Source organism: Diabrotica virgifera, chromosome 3 (genome assembly GCF_917563875.1).
Source record: "Diabrotica virgifera virgifera chromosome 3, PGI_DIABVI_V3a".
In the NCBI taxonomy this organism is placed as follows: domain Eukaryota; kingdom Metazoa; phylum Arthropoda; class Insecta; order Coleoptera; family Chrysomelidae; genus Diabrotica; species Diabrotica virgifera.
This window is the reverse complement of record NC_065445.1, coordinates 180,794,888-180,817,215: the sequence shown is the minus strand read 5'-3', so window position 1 is coordinate 180,817,215 and position 22,328 is coordinate 180,794,888. Positions and strand designations below refer to the sequence as shown.

Here is a 22,328-nt window from a genome sequence, read left to right as displayed (position 1 = left end):
TTCAGTATTTCTAAATATGAAAAAATAGTTTTTTACGGGTAATGGTTAAAAAGCTTTTTTTTATTTAGCTAATGCCTCGACAACTAATGGCCATTGGCATGGTTGGTACGGTGAATTTTTGCACTTAGGTACCTAGTGTCATGTGTAGTGTGTGTGTTGAGTAAGTGTCTTGTTACTTTGCAAAGTCGACGTCAGTGTCTTTGCAAAGAGGCGCTAATTTTATCCGAACGTCTGCGGTCTCTCCTGTGAGTACCGATCCTACAAGGACAGGAACTATTTTCATTTATTAATTTCTAATAAACGAAAAATTTCTGACCTTGGTGAGATTCGAACTCACGACCATTCGGACCTTTCGATCCAAAGGTAGGCGCTCTAACCACTGAGCCACAGAGGGGGTGGTTAAAAAGTTTTTCTAATTGTTTATAAGCAAATAATCGACGTAAACTCGCAAAAAACAAAATAATTTTGCAATATTTAAAACTGTTATTTGTGATTTTTCTTAATAAATTGATAGTATAAATTTTCTTCTTTCATAAGCTGTCCGAAGTATTACTGTAACTTCATTATTTTATGAGTTACTTATGTTGTTGCAAATAAAATTAATTTGGGGTAAACACATTAAAAAACCAGAGTATAATTTAAGCACCGTAAGTATGTATCAGTATTCCGTATAATAAGAACGTTCCAACTTAATTTTTAAACAAGGTATAAACATTTATAAAAACTCAAAATATATGACCTATTTTTCAATTTTCTAAGCAACAAATAAAGATAGTCATATTCAGCGAACGCCATGTTGAACTCATTTATATGATTTATAAGTTTCTTACTCTCAAATTTGTTTAAAATGCTTCACTTTTTGGTAATAGACGAAAAAAGCGAAAATTTACCGTTTTTTGATTTACATTTGTTTATAACTATGTATGTACATCATCAAAATCGGCTGGTCCATACTACTCGAAAAATTTGTTTTCGGCCTGGAGGGGATGTGCCACCAACAGAATATTTTTTTCCTTATTTCTCTGTACTATGCCAGTAAGGCCAATTCCTGATAGTAAAGTGTGAATCCAGGTGTGTGATTAATTATGTAGTTGCCACGTGTATACATACAGTATGGTGAAAATGAAAGGAATAAATTCGATATTTCGTAAACTGGCGGTGTTAAGGAAAAATCCCGAAACAGGTCGATTTTTGTTTTTAAATTATGATATTTTGGCATATGTCATAATAGTGACGTCATCTATCTGGGCGTGGTGACGTAATCGATGATTTTTTTAAATGAGAAAAGGGGTCGTGTGGTAGCTTATTTGAAAGCTTATTAAATTCTATTTATATTCAGTAGTATAAACACTAACATAATTATTTGTACAGGGTGTCCAAAAACAATTTTTTAATTCAATTATTTGACAAAAAATAAGACTATGTAATTTATCTAATTCAAAATACATTTTACTGTTATCCGAGAACAGAAAAAATGTTTATTTCGCAAATAAATATTGCTTTTCGATTAAATTCAATGTTCAAACCAGCTCCTTTGGCCTAGGCCAAACTAGTTTGTCTTGAATTTGGGTTTGGCCGGTATCATATACATAATAAAATAATTTACAAAATATCTGGAAATCGGCCGAGAATTCAACAGGCTGATTCAAGAACATACAAGTATTATGAATATAGTGCAGTCATTGAAGGTCTACGCCTCCGATTTAGTTGAACCTCCATCGAGTTTCATGAACATTGGTGGGTACTTAGAAGATACCTCAAGAAACAAAAGTGGCATGGTGCCAACTTGCGCTTTTACCGTAGGGTGTAAAAATTATGTTATTACTAATAGCCTCATAAATCGATAGAGGAACAAATAAGCAAAAATTTTCATATAAAGTTATCAAAGTAAATCATTACTTTTTGAGTTATTAAAGATCAAAGATTTTCATTTTTCGTGAACAAAATAGTGTTTCAAAGCGGTTTTTCATAAATAACTCAAATACTATAAATTTTTACAAAAAAGTTGTTATTACTAAAATTAAAGCTAATACAAAATGAAATAAATTGCTAACTATAAAAACCTTTTGTTTTAATTTAAAGTGAGTTATAGGTAATTGAATGAATATTTTTTTTCGGCGAGTACTCAAGTATGTAAGTGTAAGTGTTGAAGCTTAATTAACGTAAAAACGATGCATTTTATAACATCTAGAAGAAGTTGATAGAATTAAAATTAAGCAAGTTATGACGAAAATAAGAGAACCCTTTCGATTTTTTTAGGAAAAAGTAAAAAATAGAACATACGCCATTTCCACAAAAAGTAAAATAATAGTAATAGTAATAGTAATAACATAGCAATCCTTATAAGAGTTGCTTTATTTTAGCATAAGTAATAACCTCACAAATTTTGATCGATTTAGAATGCATACTGTGAAAAAAAAATTAAAAATCAGAATTTTTCAAATTTTCGTAAATTTCAGTTTTTTGATAATATAATATGTATGTATAGTAATAAATAATAAATATAATATATTATATAAATATTAGTATTTTCTCCAAATATATTGATATAAAATAAATATAATATATTCATATAAAATAAAATTTAAATTTTTTCGTAAACAATGACTGCTTTTTTTTATTATATTTTACTTATGAAAACCGCGAAAATAACAAATATTTTGTTCACGAAAAATTAAAATCTTTCATCTTTAATAATTTAAAATGTATTGATTTATTTTAATAACTTTACATAACAAATTTTGTTAGAATTTGTCCTTTTATCGATTTATGAGGTTAATGTTATTAAAATAATTTTCACCCCCATCCCCATAAAAGCTCAAGTTGGCACCATGTCACTTACGTTTCTTGAGGTATCCTCTGACCACACACCAATTTTCATGAAACTCGATAGAATAAACCTATTATAGTATTCGGAGCGTAACCTTTTTGTCTCTGTGTTTTGATAATTGGGTAGTCGTAGGTATATTTGGGTATTTGTAGTAATATTTATTTGTGTAAAAATGGTGAAGCTTTTAGTTATAAGTAGTCTAAAAATAAACTTAAAAATCAAAACCTGGGCCTCGGAGGTAAACTACACTATGTCATTTCGAGCAAAAATTCGATTAAAAAACTTATTCAAAAAACACCATATCGACAGAGTGTAGGTTTATCTCCGAGGTCCAGAGATATACTTACCAATTTTTAGGTGGGGACGGTGGGTAGTGGCAAATCTTCTTTACTGCAAATGTTACTCGGTGAGCTTCCAATCAAAAGTGGCCAATTAGAGGTGTCAGGAGACTTGTCTTACGCTTCCCAAGAACCTTGGTTATTTGTATCTAGCGTAAGAGAAAATATATTGTTTGGAAAACCTTACATTAAAAACAGGTAAGCAGTTAACTCACACTCAGCACTCAGCAACGCTTTTATATTCATTGCAATCAGGTCAAGGTTGTGAGGGGTAGTTCTTTCAGGACAACAGACTCAGTAAAACACAAGTCAAAATAAAATAAATGTATTGAGGATATTTATACAGTTCAAAATGAAAAATAACAAAATAAAAAATAATTGTATCTTCGCCCCGTTCCGGAGACAGCTCCCTTGACGGATGTCTGCAAAAGAAAAATAAAATTGTATTTATTACAATCAAAATAAAATGCAATTAACGGAATACAAGAAGTAATTACGCACAGACTCACACCTCCTTACACGTCAGTCCAGTGGAAGCACAAATTTTCCTACAATCAAAATATCAATAACTATCTTCTTCTTAAGGTGCCCATCCTTTCCGGATGTTGGCGATCAGCATGGCTATCCTACCTTTGCTTGCTGCTATTCTGAATAGTCCGGTTGTCGATGTATTAACCTTCCGATGACCAACCTTTTTTTGTTACACGGATGACCAAGGGGGGAAATGACCCCAGGTCAAAAATGTCAAAAATCACAATTAACATAAAAATGAAGTACTTTTTTTTAAATTTTTTTTTGGCATGGAATTTATGTCATTCAGCCAGTCACAACATGAGTATTAGTTTCATGTGTAGTGTGTATGTTGAGTAAGTGTCTTGTTACTTTGCAAAGTCGACGTCATTAGCGTAAAACTACTTGGAATTACACATAAAAGACGGTATTTTACTAAACATCAACTTCAGAATATATTTTTATTCGTAAAATATAGGGAATTTTTTTTATTTCAAAATACGAGGATGTCTAGAATGATATTAAAGTCAAATAAAAAAATAATGAGTTAAAAATTGAAAATACCTTTGAATTTATTAAAGAAAAACATACGCTGGGATCAAAATTTCCCCCGCTTGGTCATCCAAAGGTTAAACCACTTTCTCAGGTTTTGAAGCTAAGATATTCTTCTTCTCCCTGGTCCCAAATTTCTAAATGCTCTTTCCAAATACATTGCCTTGAAGAATGAGTTGCAACAATCCATATCTCTGTTCATTCCTCATAACATGGTCAAGATATTCTAGTTTGCGCTCTTTGATTGTGTTAATAATCTTGCATTCCTTGCCTATTCTACGTAGAACCTCAACAATAGTCACACGATCCATCCACGAAATTCTCAAAATGCGCCTGTAACACCACATCTTGAATGCCTCGAGTTTTCTTAAAGAAGCCTCGGAAAGTGTCCAGGCCTCTACTCCGTATAATAACGTAGAAAATACATAGCATCTGATGATAGAGATTTTGGTAGCAAGAGGTAAATCGTGGTAAATCGAGGTAAAGTCTCTTCTGAAAAGAGACTTCATCATTATGAACGCTGATCTCGCTTTTCCTATGAGTTGTTTTATTTCACTTGAGTGGTCCCACTGGATGTTTATGTTGGTACCAAGGTATGTGTAGCTGTCGACCCTGTGAATTAGATGTTGGTTAACCAAAAGCTGTGTATTTAATATTTCGCGCTTACTGACTACCAAAATGTACTTTGTTTTTTTTTCTTATTGAGATCAAGTCCGTTTTCTCTACTTATATCTGATATGCGCGACATTATTCTTTGCAAACCACCTAGACTGTCTGCAAAAACTACAGCGTCGTCGGCATATATAATGTTGTTCAGACACACTCCATTGACTAATACGCCTTCCTGTAGTTCTCCCAGCGCTTACTCGAAAATACATTCAGAGTATATTATATTAAACAGCACCGGGGACAGGATGCATCCTTGCCTCACTCCTCTATCTGTGGAGACTGCCTCTGTCAATTGGTCATCCACTTTAGTATTGGCAGTTTGATTGTAATACAAATTATATATGATTCTCAAGTCTCTATCATCTGTTCCCGCTTCTTTTAAGATGTTTATGAGTTTATCATGTTTTATTCTATCAAACGCCTTTTTGTAGTCGATAAAAGAAACATACACGCCACAGTCAACATCCCTGCATCTTTTCGTAAGCACTTGGACAGCGAATAGAGCCTTTCGGGTGCCTAAGGCATCGCGGAATCCAAACTGCGTCCATGATACCTGTTCTTCGCATTTTTTTATATATATTCTGCCGTGTATCACTTTCAGAAACGTTTTGAGTAAGTGGCTCATTAAGCTAATTCTTCTGTAGTCTTCACATGCTTTGGCATTTACTTTTTTGGGTAAAGTTACGAAGGTCGACTTTAACCAGCTTTGGGGTATTTTTCCAGTTATGTATATGTTGCTGAATACAGTTGTTATCCATTTTATTCCTTGTTCATCCATAAGTTTTAGGAATTCTACATATAACTGGTCAGGCCCTACAGCTTTACCATCTTTAGTGGTTTTAATAGCTGACGTGACTTCTTCAATGGTAATCGGGGGTCCTGTTTGGCATTCAGTGTCTTCAATGGTATCATCTGCAAAAGTTACTTCCACATATTTCTTCCACGTGTCTAGTTTTTCTTCCACACTTAACAGTGGTTTGCCTTGGTTATCTGCCAAATACCCAACTCTTCCAGGTTTGTATAAGCCTGCAGCTTCTTTAACTTTTTGTGCATATTGAATGAATCGTGTTTATGTTGCAATTGCTGGATTTCCGCACACTGTTCTCTTGGTCGTGTATCCTTAGCTATTCTAATTGCTTTTTGAATACAATCAATAACTATACAAACACCCATATAACGCCGAATCGGAGATGACGGTAACCGTTCACTCCAAGGGTACACGGATCCTGTTCAACTACGAGCGGCTCATCTCGTCACTACAGAGTTCTACCACCCAGATTGGCTTACCTGTTCACTACACTAAGCCAGGGAGTCTAGAGCTTGATCGCCGCAAGACTGATTCTTCTTCTTCGGTTCTCTCCTTAAATACGCTCTCGGTTGCAGGACTTGGATACCTCGGAGTCACAGTGGAGATGAGGGGGGTTGCGCCGGTATTGAAACGCATGCGGTTCTTTGCTGTTGATCTGTCTAACGCCAGGCTGAAGGCATATCATTACAAGGTTCGTATCCGTCAATATTGACAGACAAGAATATTATTCAGTCGGTCATGACGGCTCATTTGGATGGGGCGCAGTCGATCGACAAGTTTAGTGGATTTGCTATCGAGGTTCTAGCCTCAGCCAGGTCACTTAAAATTAATAAAAGGCCAACGTCGTAGTTTAAAATTCAATAGAATCTATGACTTGGTCTGGAATAAACTGGTGTCTGATCGGCCTATAGAGGAGCGGTCCGGCAAGAGATAAGGGCTTGTGGCTTGGTGATACTCCTCCATAGATCCCTACCGAAGGGCGTTAACGCCTAATAACGGTGTATATATAGGAATATTATTGACGTGTGGTTATATTGACTACTATTTTAAAAATTGTTGGACAATAAATACTATTTTAGCACTAAATTTTTACTGAATAAGCACCTACTATTTTCAACAGAATGATGTTTTGTATTAAAAAATATCGCAGTTGCGGCCTAGCTGACCTCTGCGAAAAGTGTGCTAGTGCTACCCCTTAATGCGATGTCACATTATGCATTTCAACATGATGCGGTGGAAACGTATTCGTTTCCAACCCAGAGTTTTCTAAAATAACCATATTTTAAAGTGAACAAGGCAACATCAGTAACCTTAAAAAGTCAACTTTTTAATTATTGGACTAACAAAAGTAGCCTGTAACATCACCAATTAATTTCGACGCCGAAATGGCCCATCCCTATACAGGGTGTTTCATTAATAATTGTCCATATAGTAACTGGAGAAACCTTAGCACAAAATAAGAAGATTTAATCTAAAACACTTAAATAAAATATGCTTTCTTACTGAGTTACACGGTGTTTTATCTAATAATTTAAAAAATATTTTTGCTCAGCATTTTAACACTATTCAACGTGTCCCTTTCATACTTGGCAGAAAGTGCAACTACTATACACCCTACTAAATTATGATAAACAAACGTTTCTAGCTACTACCAGAGGCGTGCGACAGGGGATAGTGAATGGTTGACCCTTCTCAAATTCTACGCCACTGGAGGTATTACTATTTTAGTGCCATTTTTAGATTCTCCAATACTTTCTACGTAAATAATATACTCTTCATTGGTAACGATAAAGTCATTAGTTTTCGAGATATTTGAAGTTAAATAGGAAACGGCAGAGTTATTTTGATTAATTTATGATTATGATTCATGTGATTAAAATATAAAAATTATTTGTACCCAGTACTTTAAAACTATTTGGCGTATCCTTCTCATACTTGGCAGAAAGTGTAGGTACTGTACATCCTACTAAATTAAGATAAATCAACGTTTCTAGCTACTACCAGAGGCGTACGACAGGGGATAAAGTCTGGTTGACTCTTCCCAAATTCTACGCCACTGACGAAATTGCTATTTGAGTGTAATTTTTTGATTTTTTAATATTTTTTATGTAAATAATATACTCTTCATTCGTAACGATAAAATGATTAGTTTTTGAGATATTTGAAATTAAAAATGAAGCGACACAATACATTAATCAAAATAACCGTGTCGTTTCATTTTTAACTTCAAATATCTCGAAAAATAATGACTTTATCGTTACGAATGGAGAGTATATTATTTTCATATAAAGTATTGAAGAATGCAAAAATTGAACTAAAATAGCAATTCCGCCAGTGGCGTAGAATTTGGTAAGGGTCAGCCATTCACTTTCCCCCGTCGTACCCCTCTGGTAATAGCGAGAAACATTTGTTTAACATAATTTAGTAGCTTGTACACTACCTATAATGCCTACCAATTATGAAAGGGATACGTCGAATACTTAGTTTTAAAATGCTGAGCAAAATAGTTTTTAAATTTTTAGAAAAAACACAACAGTGATAATGCGTCTAGGTTTTCTTGACCCAAATTTGACCTTAAATATGTTTTTGCCAGCCTTAGAGGCCAGTGTATAATGCCAAATTGCAATTTTTGTAATCGCTTTACTTTTGAATATTTGATAGAGTGTGTACCTATTGTTTGGATATTGGCATTTTCGAAAATAATCTATTCTTTATCTATAAATTAGATTTATGTATATCTATTTTTGTCTTTTGTTTAACTATTTTAAAAGGACTTATTTTGTTCCTATTTTAAAAGAACTTATTTTAAAGCCAAAAAGTGAGAAAAATTATTATTTAAGCCCCACAATTCAAAATGAAATTATTAGAAACTAAAAAAACTCCGTTTGTGCCATTATTTTGGATACAATTCGAGACATGGCCATTGATTAATAACCTACACAGTTTTTACCCACTACCTGGGTAGTTTTAATCAATGACATGGCGAAATCTGACAACTTTCTGCAGTTTTTGGAAAAGGGCCCCGCCACAAACACTGACACGGCCCCCTGTGGGGCCACGGCACTGTGTATAGGCGTGAAGAGATGTAACAAAGGCGTTTGCAGTGTATTGGCGTATCTGCGTATGAGATTTTTTCGGAGAATATGTAAATTATTTAGCGACTTTATTTTTTATAATTAAAAGAAACGGGCCCCTGGGCGTCCGCCCCAAACGCCCAGTGGATAAACCGGCACTGCGCAAGAGTACATTTTCTTTCCCAATTGGAGCTGTCTATTCTTCAATTCGGCGTCCAATTCTCCCAATAATACGACATAGTAAAGCCCTGTGACCGTTTTGCCCTTTTCCAGGAAGTTAATATAGATCACACCTTATGAAGCCCAGAAAATGGTGACCATCACCTTTCCCGCCGATTGGGATAGTCTTCGCCCTCCTCGGAGTACGTTCGCTGTGTAACGTCTGCTGTATCGACTGTTCTTACTCGCTGGTGATTATGGTAAGGTTATGAAACAACGTAGAAACTTCTTTGGATTACAGTTAAGCAGCCTCAGATACGGCTCTGAAGTGGTTTCATGCTTGCCCTTGTTGCCCAAAAAAAAAAGGTTTCTTATGCCCAAAATTTCATGTAGGATATAACCTACGCGATCTTTTGAGATACTCACTACCTCGTCTATCTCGCGCATGTTCAGTAGGCGGTCTGTCAATACGAGATCATAGATTTCTTTCACGTTATCCTCCATGGTGTCCGTTTATGGAACACCTATTCGTGACTTCTTAAAAACCGACCTGCTACCATGTTGATACTCGTTAAGCCAATTTTTGATAATCGCCATCGAAGGAGAAGGGTCACAGTACGCAGCATCCAAGCTCGCTTTTTTTCTGCTGATTTTTCTGCGGGAATTCCCTTCCCAAAACAAGAGTCGAATCACCGACCGATATTGCTCTTTTCATTTTTCTAAAATCCCAAAACAAAATTGTGAATCCGATTTGGCTAAGATTTGGACATAAGCCATTTACAAGAATGTATTACGCGATAGTAGATTTCTCTTGCGCGAGTGGCGCCATCGGGTGGAGAGGCTAAGTACTTATCGGACCACGTCCCTAATAACACCAAACATTCCATGTATATTCCTAGAATGTACACACAGGATATTGAAAACATTCCTGGAATGTCCTCAAAAGCACAAGAATGTCCCCTAAATGTCCCAGGAAAGTCCTCTGTCGGCATTTTAAACATTCCTTGAATGTCTTGTTGGAACATTCCATGAATGTCACAGTATTGGACAGTCACAGTATTGGATTGTCACAGTTGTGGACATTCACAGTATATTTTTTATACATTCCCTGGATATAGTCGCTGATGTGACATAATACCTCCGATTTGTTTTTTCATGAGATTTGTAAGAGAGATTAAAAACATTTTTTACAGTTACCTCCTATTTTCATATGATATTTTTTGACATGTTTTGTAGTAAATTCAACTATCTATTTACTACAAAACATGTCAAAATTTACATGTGAAAACAGGAGATGACCCTAAAAATGGTTTGTCATCTCCTACAAAATTCATGAAAAAGCATATAGGAGGTATTGTCACATCACCGACGATATACCAGAAGTATATGTGGTCATACCAAATAATACATCCTTGATAAATATAAACATTTTTATTGCACAAAATCTTGTCATATATTTTTTTCCATAATCATCACTACGATGATGATTCATTGTATTGAATTGTAAATTACAATTACAATCTGGTTATAACTGACCAATAAGCAATTTTAATTTAACCTAAATTACTACTGTTCCTTAAAATGAAGAGCCCCATAGCGTCTCTTATCTAATCTTACAAGATATTGCCCTATTTTAACATACACAGGCAAACAAGCACTATGCTCTGCTATTCACTATCACCTATAAGTCAAACTAGTTCAAAAGGCTTTGTCCTCTTCAATCTTCTAGTTTGCCCAGTAGTATCGAGGAGCTGGATTTCCTCAATATTCTTGTAGGTACTTACGAAGTTGTTGCTCCTGACTTCCAACTTTACTCCATCTTTAAAAACAAATCCATATGTAAAATATTTATGTGCCTAAAGGCTTTTGTATGCTTTCATCTGCTGCTTAGAGTAGTAACTGTGAGACGCCACTAGATATGTATAAATATCTATAATAATAATTTGGTGGAATACACTTTACTGTAAAATCCAATTCTGACTGAATTGTATATGGATCTAAATCCCCAATTATTTTCAGCTTCAATAAATATCTAAAACAATAAAAGAAATAATGTTATTGCTTGCAAAATTCATCAATATTGATAAATATCAGGGAAAAATGAACAGTAAATAAAAATTGTTTCCTCTACCTTCATCCAACATCTGGAGTTTCCAATAATAATTTCCTTAAATAATCACTTTGCATTATGGTAAAATTTATAAAGTTTACAAAATACAACAAACGAAATCCAAATAAATTCAAAATAGACAAAATACGACGAAAAACAATGAAAAATAGATATTACAAACATAACCTCTGTAACTTTTTGTACGCCAACCAAAAGTCACGTGGTTTGGATTGCCTAACATAGATACACGCGTGGCAAATTTGAAACTGAACGCAAATTAAATAATAGATGGCCTCTCTTAAAATATAGGACATTGGTAGTATGTTCATAGAATGTCTTGTGGTACCATTCCACCAATAATTTAATCAGATGTTCATCGAATGTTCCTTGAATGTCCAGGATATTTAAACATTAATAGAACTTTGATAGTACATTCCTGGAATGTTTTGTGTTGTTAGGGGTAAGCCTTTTAGATTTATTACACCATATTTCTGCTTCTAGATATGACGAAGTCGTTCAAGTATGTGCTCTAGAAACCGACTTTCAGCAATTTCCTTTTGGCGATAAAACCATTGTAGAAGAACGGGGGGTTTCCCTGAGTGGTGGTCAAAGAGCAAGATTAAACTTAGCGAGGGCTGTGTACACTAGCGCTGATATTTACCTACTAGACGATCCTTTATCTGCGGTGGATACACGAGTTGGTAAACATCTTTTTGAAAAATGCATTAAAGGATTTTTGGGCAGTAAAACTAGGATTTTGGTGACACATCAGTTGCAGTTTTTAAAAGATGCTGATGTTATTATAGTTTTCGAAAAGGTAAGTCAGTTAAACCATAGAGTTCTGAAGCTGCTTTCTTGTGGCATGTCTATACAATAAATACTTTGTTTATATGAGATAAGCCACAGTTGATTGTAATGACCATAATTACAATTTTACTTAAAAATTTTTGACATTTAAGCAGTCGAAAAATGTTTCCATTTTTGCCTGTTTTCGCGATGTAACTCATTTGTCTAAAGGTCATATTGGCTTCTACTTGGGTACTTCTAATTCAAGTTTCCTTTGGCCGTCCTTGTTTTCTTCTTCCTTGTGGGTTCCAATTTAAGACTTTCTTTAGAATTTCGTTTTCGCTTTTTCTTAAAGTATGTCCCAGCCATCTAAACTTCAGTTTGCGTATTTGTTTTCCAATTTTCTCTTCGTCTGCTCGGGTCCATAGCTGTATTATAATTTAATATGATAAACTCGTCTATTTCTTCTATAATTCCTTCTCTTACTCTTAGCTGTATATTTTGTGTCGTATTGAAGCTCATCGATTTGACCTTTCCTTAATTTATTTTTAATCCGAGTTTTCTCGCTTCTGTTTCTAACTCTTCCATCTTTTCCTGATGTTGCCTGTTCTGCGACAGTAAGCATATAAATATACATTTATATGTATAAGTCTACTTAAGTTGGAAACATATGGGAAACATTTTTAATATTAATTTTACGAAAAAAAGTTATTCTTTATAGAAAGTTCTGCATACTCTAGAACCTACGATTCAATCAGATATCAAATTTTATCAATATTATACGAGGTTGTCAAAAAATGTGAATTTCGTTCAAGAGTAAAGTACCTTTATTTATCTCAATATCGAAAATTCTTATTATGAAAAGTTGTTTGGAATTAAAAACTAAGATGAAATATGCAATTACATGCTTCTAATTGAAAAAAATATTTTCCAAGTTTTTCTCAATTTATGGATTCTTAACTTCGTTTTTATTTATTATTATTACACATAATATGATAGCTCTTTTATTATTACTTTTACGAAAAAAGGTATTCTTTATAAAAAGTTCTGTATATCCTAAGACCGAAGATGCAATCATCAGATATCACATTTTATTAATTTTATACGAGGTATGTCAAAAAATATGAATTTCACTCAGGAGTGAAGTACCTTTATTTTTCACAATATCGAAAATTGTTATTATAAAAAGTTGTTTAAAATTAAAAACTATGTTCCAATATGCAATTACATTCTTCTAATTGAAATATTGTGAAATATAACGGTACTATATAATACTCTTGAGCAAAATTCATATTTTTTGACACACCTAGTATAAAATTAACAAAAGTTGATATATCATGATTGTATCTTAGATTTTAGAACATGCTGAGCTTTTTATGAAGAATAACTTTTTTCGTAAAATGAATAATAAAAGAGTTATCATATTTGTAATAAATAAAAACGTTGTTGGGTATTCACAAATTTGAGAAAAATTTGTAAAATATGTTTTTTTCAATTAGAAGCATGTAATTGCATATTTTGATCTTAGTTTTCAATCCCAAACAACTTTTTATAATAAGAGTTTTTTTGGATATTCAGAGAAATAAAGGTACCTTACCCTTGAACGAAATTAATATTTTTTGACATACCTCGTATAATATTGATAAAATTTGGTATCTGATGATTGAATCTTAAATTTTAGAGCATGCAAAACTACTCTTTATAAAGAATAATTTTTTTTGAGAATAATAAAAAAGTTTCCCATATGTTTCCAACTTAAGTAGAAACGCTGTATATCATTTTCCATTAATTCCAATTTTATTCTTCTCTCCTTGTTATTAACTATTTATATTCTCTTCTTATTATTTATGGCTTTTCTCATTACGTCATCTAATAGTATGGAAAACATTAGTGGCGATAGTTTATATCCTTGTTTGACCCCTGTTTTTGTTTCAAATTTTCTAGATAGTTTGGCTTGGTGCCATAATATACTTTTATAATTAATATAACCTTCTTTGATTAGGTTTATTAATTTTATCATGATGCCTCTATTTTTATGCGATATCCATATATTTTCTCTAATAATTGAATCGAAAGCTTTTTCGAAATCTATGAATACCAATATAATAATGATTCTTGTTCTGTTGCTTGTTCGGTAATTATTCGTAATGTATTTATTAAATCTATGCACGACCGCCCTCTTCGCCATTTTGTTCTTTCCTTATGCCATCATCGATTGTGTTTACGATCTTTTTAGAAAATAGTTTATTCACTGTGCTGAGTAATGTAATTCCTCTCCAATTATTGCACAACTTTAAATCTTCTTTTTTGGGAATTTTAAGTATTACACCTGTTTTAACCCCAATAATAACACATCAGAGGAAATAAAAAGACGAATAATAATTGCAAACAGGTGTTATCATAGTCTATCAAAGTACTTAGCTAACAAACGTCTGTCTCAAAAAACTCGTATAAGGCTGTATAGAACATTGATAGTCCCCGTTCTCACATATGGATCAGAGGCATGGGCGCTAACTAAAACAGATGAATCCGCTCTGTCGATTTTTGAAAGAAAGGTGCTACGTAAGATATTCAGAGCGGTCTGTGAGAACGGAATATGGAGGCGTAGATATAACTTTGAACTGCAGAATATCTACAAGCATACGTTTGGTGGAAAAGATATTATCACTATAATTAAGCGAAACCGCCTGCAGTGGGCAGGACATGTAGCCCGGGCCCCTGAATCGAACATGATAAAAAAGATTCTAACAGCGCAACCCGTGGGAATGAGAAGACGGGGTAGACCAAAGCTGAGGTGGATGGACGGGGTAACACAGGATGCCGAGAAGATCGGAGTCGGCAACTGGAAAATGCAAGCAAGGGACAGAACAGAATGGCGTAGAAAGCTTGAGAAGGTCGAGGCCCTCTAAGGGCTGTAGCACCAAGATGATGATACACCTGTTTTCTAGTCGTTAGAAAATTTTTTTTCTTTCCATATCTTCTCAAATAGAGGTAGTAGTAGTATTTCTGTTATCACGTTCACGTCCACTTTCAATATTTCCCATGGGATTTGGTCTATGTCCTATGATAGGTAGGAGAAACCGGGGCAAAACGGGATACTTAAGAAAAAAAAATCATAGAAAGAAAACTAAACTGTGTATTAAAAATTAACAAAACCAGACAAGATAACTTGCTATTAAACTTCATATAACTTACTTTATTTATAATCCAAATTCCTTAGTTATTTGGTTATAAGGAACTTAACTTATCAGTCCGAAAAAATTCCGTTACGGGGCAAAATGGGAAATGCCACGGGGCAAAATAGGAAATGCCACAGGGCAAAATGGGAATGTATTTTAGTCAGGCTGGTAGAGTTTTTAAATATGAGCAACTTCGTCTTCATTCTCAACACCTTCGCAGGAATTATGAGCCCATCCATGACATACACTACACACTACCCATCCTTCAGTTGACTGCAAATATAAATATCCACAGTACATGCAACCACAATATTCATCATCTTCTGATGAGTCAGTGTCCATTTGGTTTTCTTCTTTAGTTTTCTTTGATTTTTTTATTAGTTTCAGTTTTAGTCAGATTCTTCTTACACAGTTTAAATGCTCTAAAGCAGTGGCAATTAGTAGAGCGGGGCAAGATGGGATAATATCCCTTCTTGCCCCGTCCACTTTACCCCAACAGACATAATTTCAAATAAAATTAGTAATTTCTAACGTAAAAGATATAAAACGGTTCACAGCACACAATATTAAAATTGAGTAACATATATATCATATTTGAATGAAAAACGTGATAGAACTTGCTTATTCACCTTATAGCACTTCTATAAATATCACCAAAATGTTTAACAAAACAAAAGAAAACGGATTTTATGTCTGTAAAGAAGCACACTACGTGACTAGAAGTTTCTTTCTAATGACTGAAGTGAGTCAACCCACCTTCGTTCGAATGGCGCTATTGCCTATATTATGACGACTATAAGTTATGCACACCGACGCATTTCCCGTTCTGCCCCGAGCCTCGTTTTGCCCCGGTCTCCTTCTTGTTAACGTGCCCTATCAAGTCCCCTTGACGTTGGCGATTAACATGGCGAAACTGTCTCTGTCTCGAGCTATTCTAAATAGGTGTTCTGCTTTCTTTATTCCTGTCCACTCCCGGATATTCTTCAACCAGGAGGCCTGCTTTCTACCAATTCCTCTGCGTCCTTCGATTTTAGTCATCATAATAAGTTGAAGAATATTATACCGGTCTCCCCTTACTACGTGTCCAAAATAGGCCATCTTTCTATATTTGATGTTATCAAGCAGCTCGCGGGTAGCATTTGCTCTCTTAAGGACTGCTACATTTGTCAGCATAGCCGTCCATGGTATTTTCAGGATACGTCTGTGCAGCCATATTTCAAAGGCCTCCAAACGGTTAATGGTGGATATTTTTAATGTCCATGCTTCGACACCATACAAGAGGACTGACCCGGTCTCCCTACATCAAATTCTGATTATTATGTGTTTTTGCATTACTTCTATATGCTTTATGCCGTTGTGTGTATGGGAGTGTTAGTAATGAGTGTTACATACGTATTGTGTATGGAACAAGACGTCCGTCTCACATTTTCTTATTCGGTATTATTGATATTTTTTTTTTTAATTCTTCTTAAAAATCTGCAACCAAAGCCTGCTGTATTCTGCTGATGGGTTTACTAAACATTTCTATTCATGTAGTAGAATGAGGCCCGCTTCTTTGATTTTGCTCTTTTTTACGCATGTTTCCTTTATTATTAATGCACCTTTCTATTGTACACTCTTTTCATTGTTCCTTAATGACCCCAGGAAAAGCATCTACAATAGAAAAATGGGTGGAAATGCATAGTTGCAATTCTAAAGTGCAAATTATGTATCCAAAAGTGCATAAACATGTCAAAATCAGTATATTAACCCTTAAACGCCCAAGGGTGGGTAAAAAATGTCCACCTAATGCGTGTTCCCTTGTAACATATTTATTACGTGTTTAAATTTTTTTTCAAAATTATTTATTGTCAAAAATATAGCCCATTATCGAATGTTAATTTGGTTCTACCAATATTTTTGAAAATAAAAGCAGCATCTTGAGTTAAATATGGATGGGGATAAAAAGTACACTCTTGGCAAAACTTGTTACTAAAGGTTTCTATATAATTTCTCGTTGGTAGGAAGATAATCCATATAATTATCGATGTATAATTACATAATCTACATAATTATCCGCCAATGAGGAGGCTGAAAGAAAGAATATGGAGAAAATCGACAAATCTGAATTATTGGCTTTTACTGGTATGTTAATTTTGATGTACATTGTAATTTTGTTGTAAGGTTTGTAAATTGTTTACATTAATATTTTAGAAGATGCTGTGTTTATTAAGCATAAGATTCTTAAGTTTAACCCATTTTCAACAACTCTCAATAAATATATTAGCTATTTTCGAGGTGGACATTTTTTCCCACCCTTGGGCGTACATGGAACCTAAAAAAGGTTCAGCGTTTAAGGGTTAAGGTACAGATTTTGTTATTCGGGCGGTTTTTGAGGTCACTGAATACGAATACGCAATCAGAACCGGCCCTCGATGCACCTGGTGTCCAGGGTTTTTGCTAAGGCACGGCATCTGGAGTTTGGAGGATTTTTTGACTCTAAGGGCCGGTTTTTCAGTGCTGGGTTTACCTATTTATTTTTTGGTCACCGAAATATTAATGTTTAATCAGTTTTTCAGTACTAGGTTAGAGCTTAAACTCGTTTAAGTTAACCATGATTTTAACCGATTCTCGTTAGATGGTTTAACTCCGAATTTTGCGGTTACGCTTGCGCATTGGTGCAGTGAATGCATCATGTTTATTTTTTTGAGTAGGTACCTGCCTGCCTGACAGAAGGCATTGGCATTAGTTGGGTTATGTTATTTTATTTCATCGCGGGAAGTATTCTAATACCTCCTTATTATTATAAGGAAATTATTATTATTGAAATTATAAATTATTATCCTCATGATAGAGGAAGGAATTATAAGGAAATATATTTAAATATAACTGTAACAGGTACCTTCTGTTTACACTTACTGTAACAGGATTTAATGCATGATTCCTAGTAATATTTTAAAAAGATTATTTTATATTTGTCTACACAGTAAAATACTTAATTATTTACCAAAGAGTCTGACTTCTTATTTCCTGATTAATATGTTCAAATAGTGATAAGACCGTGGTCTTTGACAAACAAAATCGGAAAAAAAGTCTAAATCGTCCCAGTAATTCTAATTCTCTTCTGATATGAAACCGAGGTAGAGGTTATGAACTAAACAAAGATTCCGAACTTTATATTGCATTGCATTAATCATTTTTTAAATTTGGTTATGAAATTGTCTTTTATTTATTTTTCTGTCAAATTGATCATTATTTCTCGAATTGCATATGCGCACGTACAGTTGGGTTCTGCTGCCAACAGAAGAAAAAAAGTGGTTAGCTAACCGAGATTTTCTTAACTTGATTTAAAGCACTGAAAACGCTATGAGGGTTAAAATATTGGTTAAAATTTAAACTAAGTTAGCTAACCAAAATTTTAACCGCTCACTAAAAAACCGGGCTTAAATTATTGATGCAAGCTGATTAGTCAGGGATTTTTTGGGATTGCTGAATATAAATACGTCATCAGAACCGACCCCCTGAAAACCTGGTGCCCAGAGTCATTCCTGAAGCACGTCATCTTCTGGAGCTTTAAGGCTTTTCGGCAATAAATTGACAAAAACAGTTTTTGGAGATGCTGAATATGAATATGATATCTGAACCGACCCTGGGAGCACCTAATGCCCAAGGTGACTGATATGCACTTCATCTTCTAGAATTTAGAGGATTTTCTGTTGTCAAAGGTCAGTCTTGATGGAGTATTCGTATTCAGCAACCCCAAAAATCACCCAAGTAATCTAGTTGCATCAATTTAATGTCCGAAAGCCTCAAGAACCTGTACCCCAGGGTGTTCCGCATTTTCTACTATCTAGTGTGCTCATGTCGTTCAGTCAAGCTCTTGTTTTGTTAAATAATGCACGCGGTTTTTTATACTGGCTATGAATAATATTTAAAAAAAACAGGAAAAGAATACGACATTTGCGACCAATTCATTCATTTACAATTACGCCAGTCAGGAGCAAGAATAGGATATTACCTACGAATTCTATCCTACTGCATGGATTTTAATGAAATTTTGGGCCTAGCCTCTACTTATCTCCTAAATCAAAGTCTACCCTATACCGATGTGTGGTTTTATCTTGGTGGTGGTTCCCACCCCTTCTTAGGGGTGGAAAATTTTTTGGTTAAAATTACCACGGAATTCGCTAGAGAACCTAATTCTAAGCAAAAACTGTTCTATAATTTTTTTTTGAAAACTCAATACTTTTCGGTACCTATTTGTGGTTGAAAATTGGCCATTTTCATTGAAACATAATACCTTTTCGAACGGTTTTTTGCGGATAGCTTAAAAATTATGCATCTAACTAAAAAAACTATATGAAACATTTTGTACGTTATAAAAAACAAAGAGACAGTTGCCTTCATAAATCTTCTAGTTATAATACAAAAAGAGATATGGTAGGTGAAAATAGTTTATTTTTTGGTGCATTCTCAAATTGGTGTACTCAACTTGAAATGACAGAAAAACGGTCGATTTTAGGTGTATAATGCTACTAATACCTTCTATAGTGCTTAAAAAGACCTTCAAAATGAGCTATATTAAAGGTCCGTTACATTAAGACTGAGCGAGATATGCTGCAAGCAAAATTGATAACTAATGTATTTTAAGAAAAACTGAGAAATAATTTTAACCTCCATCCACCAAAATGTGAATGCATCATTTTCCTTCTACAATACCTTTTATTATAGTGTTTTTTCTATGTTCAAAAAGTTGGACGGGTTTAAAATGAATGGTTTTTGAAAAAAAAGATCAAATTATAGAGCGCATTTTTAAATTTTCTTAAAAATCTTCCTTTTCTCTATGTAACTTGAAAATTATAGGAGATACAGTAATGCAAAATAAAAAGAAAATTTTTATCTGAAAAAGTCCTACATTTTTGTGTGGTATCTTTTTTGCGTATCTCTTATTTTTTTTTTCGAGTTACATGGAGGAAAATGAAGATTTTTTAGAAAATTTAAAAATGCGCTCTATAATTTGATCTTATTTTTTTCAAAAACCATTCATTTTAATCCAGTCCAACTTTTTGACCATAGAAATAACACTATAATAAAATGTTTTGTAGAACGAAAACGATGTATTTAAATTCTGATGGATGAGGGGTTAAATATACTTCTCATTTCTTCTTAAAATACATTAGTCATCAAATTTTTTGCAGAATACCTCGTTTAGTTTGAATATAATTTACATTTGGTATTGCTCATTTTAAAGGTCCTTTTAAGCACTACAAAAGTTATTAGTATCATTATACACCTAAAATTGACAGTTTCTTTGTTATTTCAAGTTGAATGCACTGATTTGAGCATGCAGCAAAAAAACCAACTCTTCTTACCTGTCATATCCCCCTTTGTATTTTAACTAGAAGATTTATGGAGGAACGAATCTCTTAGTTTTTTTTATAACCTAAGAAATATGTTATATAGTTTTTTTGTTAGATGCACAGTTTTTAAGGTATTCGCAAAAATCCGTCCGAAAAGGTGTCATTTTTTAATGAAAATGGCCAATTTTCAACCACGAATAACTCAAAAAGTATTGAGTTTTCAAAAAGAATTATAGAACAGTGTTTGCTTAAAATTAGGTTCTATAGCCTTTTCCGTTGCTATTTTAACCAAAACATTTTTCACCACTGAGAAGAGGTGGGAATTACCCCCAAGATAAAAGCGCACATCGGCATAGGGTAGACTTTGTTTCTTGAGCTATTCCCTACTTACTGCGAAAATGTCAAATAAATCGATGTAGTAGGATGGAATTCGGAGCCAAATACCCTAATTGACTTCCCTACATGTAAGCCGAGAGATTTTGTTTTAAGAAAATTGCGAGAACTGAAACAGCAGTCCAAGCCTTTGATAAGAGCGCCAGTTAATCACCTATTATATTTCTTCATCCATTCTATTTCAATATACATGTGTATTATAAAGTTATATTAACTAAAAGCATTTCATTTTTCCTGAACCATAATACATAAATGAAAAACTAGCCAAGAAACCTAAATACAGTGGAACCTCGATAACTCGGATTAATCGGGACCGCGGCCGATCCGGGTTATCGAAAATCCGGGTTAGCCGGAGAATATGGTAAAAATTAATAAAATACGGTATACTTACAGATAAACTCCGTTAGAATTGAAATAACATGAAATATTTATAAATATGCACAGTACTTACACATCTAAATTACTATAAAAACACGCAACCACAAACGTAAGCAAACGGAAGCGAACAATATACAAGACTGTACTACACACAATACAGTCACAATCGATTGTGATGTTATTTTTAAGAACAGTGAAAACTAAAAACTATTGTTTGAAAACTAATTTTTTAAATAGTCTTTTAGTCATTTTATACAATGCTGTTTGAAATACAGTGTGCCAATTTTAAAACTTACAATGGCTATATCTCACGAACAAAAGCTGAAAACGAAAAATGCTTGAAACCGTTTCTAGGATAGTAAGGGGTAACTAAAATGACATGAAAGAGAACTCACCCCCATCAACCCCCTAGGCCCCATCCACCACAACCAAGAAAGTTTAAATTGCAAACCCCTACTTGTGATACATCATTGAAAAGGCTATAAAAAATGCTATCCAATGGTATAAATAATAATTATACAGGGCGAAGCAATCATTGTGAAACTTTGGCTTAACTGAAAAATTTAATGAGGTTTTGTTGAACTACAAATTTGATAAAAATGTTAATTAAGTAAATGTTCAAAGTGGGTTCCGTTGTTTTGTAAACAATAATACAGTCTATTTTCAAATTCTGCACGAAATTTGACAAATGTTTTTCTAGTAATAGGGCGACATGCTTGAGTAATTATTTCTCGCAATTTCCCAAGTGACGCAAGTTAAGTTTTATAAACAACTGATTTAAGGCAAAAATGGCAAATTAAGTTTTAATTAACAAAAAAAAGTACGAGCGGACACTTACCATTTAAAATAATAGTCCGGGAGATAGCATTACAAATACAAAAGTCATAGTAAGCCAGCTGATATTAACACCCTGTATAATTATTATTTATACCATTGGATAGTACTTTTTATAGTAGGATAGTATATTACTTTTTTCTATGGCGTTACCCTAAATTAGTTGTTTATAAAACTCAACTTGCTTCACTTGGGGAATTGCGAGAAAGAATTACTCAAGCATGTCGCCCTATTACTAGAACATTTGCTAAATTTCGTGCACAATTTGAAAATAGGCTGTATTATTGTTTACCAAACAACGTAATTCACATTAAATATTTACTTAATTGAAATTTGTAATTCAACAAAACCTTATTAAATTTTTCATTT

General features: G+C 33.8%; 1 protein-coding gene across 2 annotated transcripts in view; it reads left to right on the top strand.

The window, feature by feature from the left end:
* The window catches only part of LOC114332627 (ATP-binding cassette sub-family C member 4-like), a 298,183-nt gene that overhangs the window by 204,877 nt on the left and 70,978 nt on the right, over positions 1-22,328 (top strand). For both annotated transcript variants that reach the window (XM_050645698.1, XM_050645699.1), the window contains exons 8-9: positions 3,188-3,366; positions 11,552-11,867. In XM_050645698.1, coding sequence (XP_050501655.1) covers positions 3,188-3,366; positions 11,552-11,867 — 495 coding nt within the window. The remainder of the gene's footprint in view (positions 1-3,187; positions 3,367-11,551; positions 11,868-22,328) is intronic.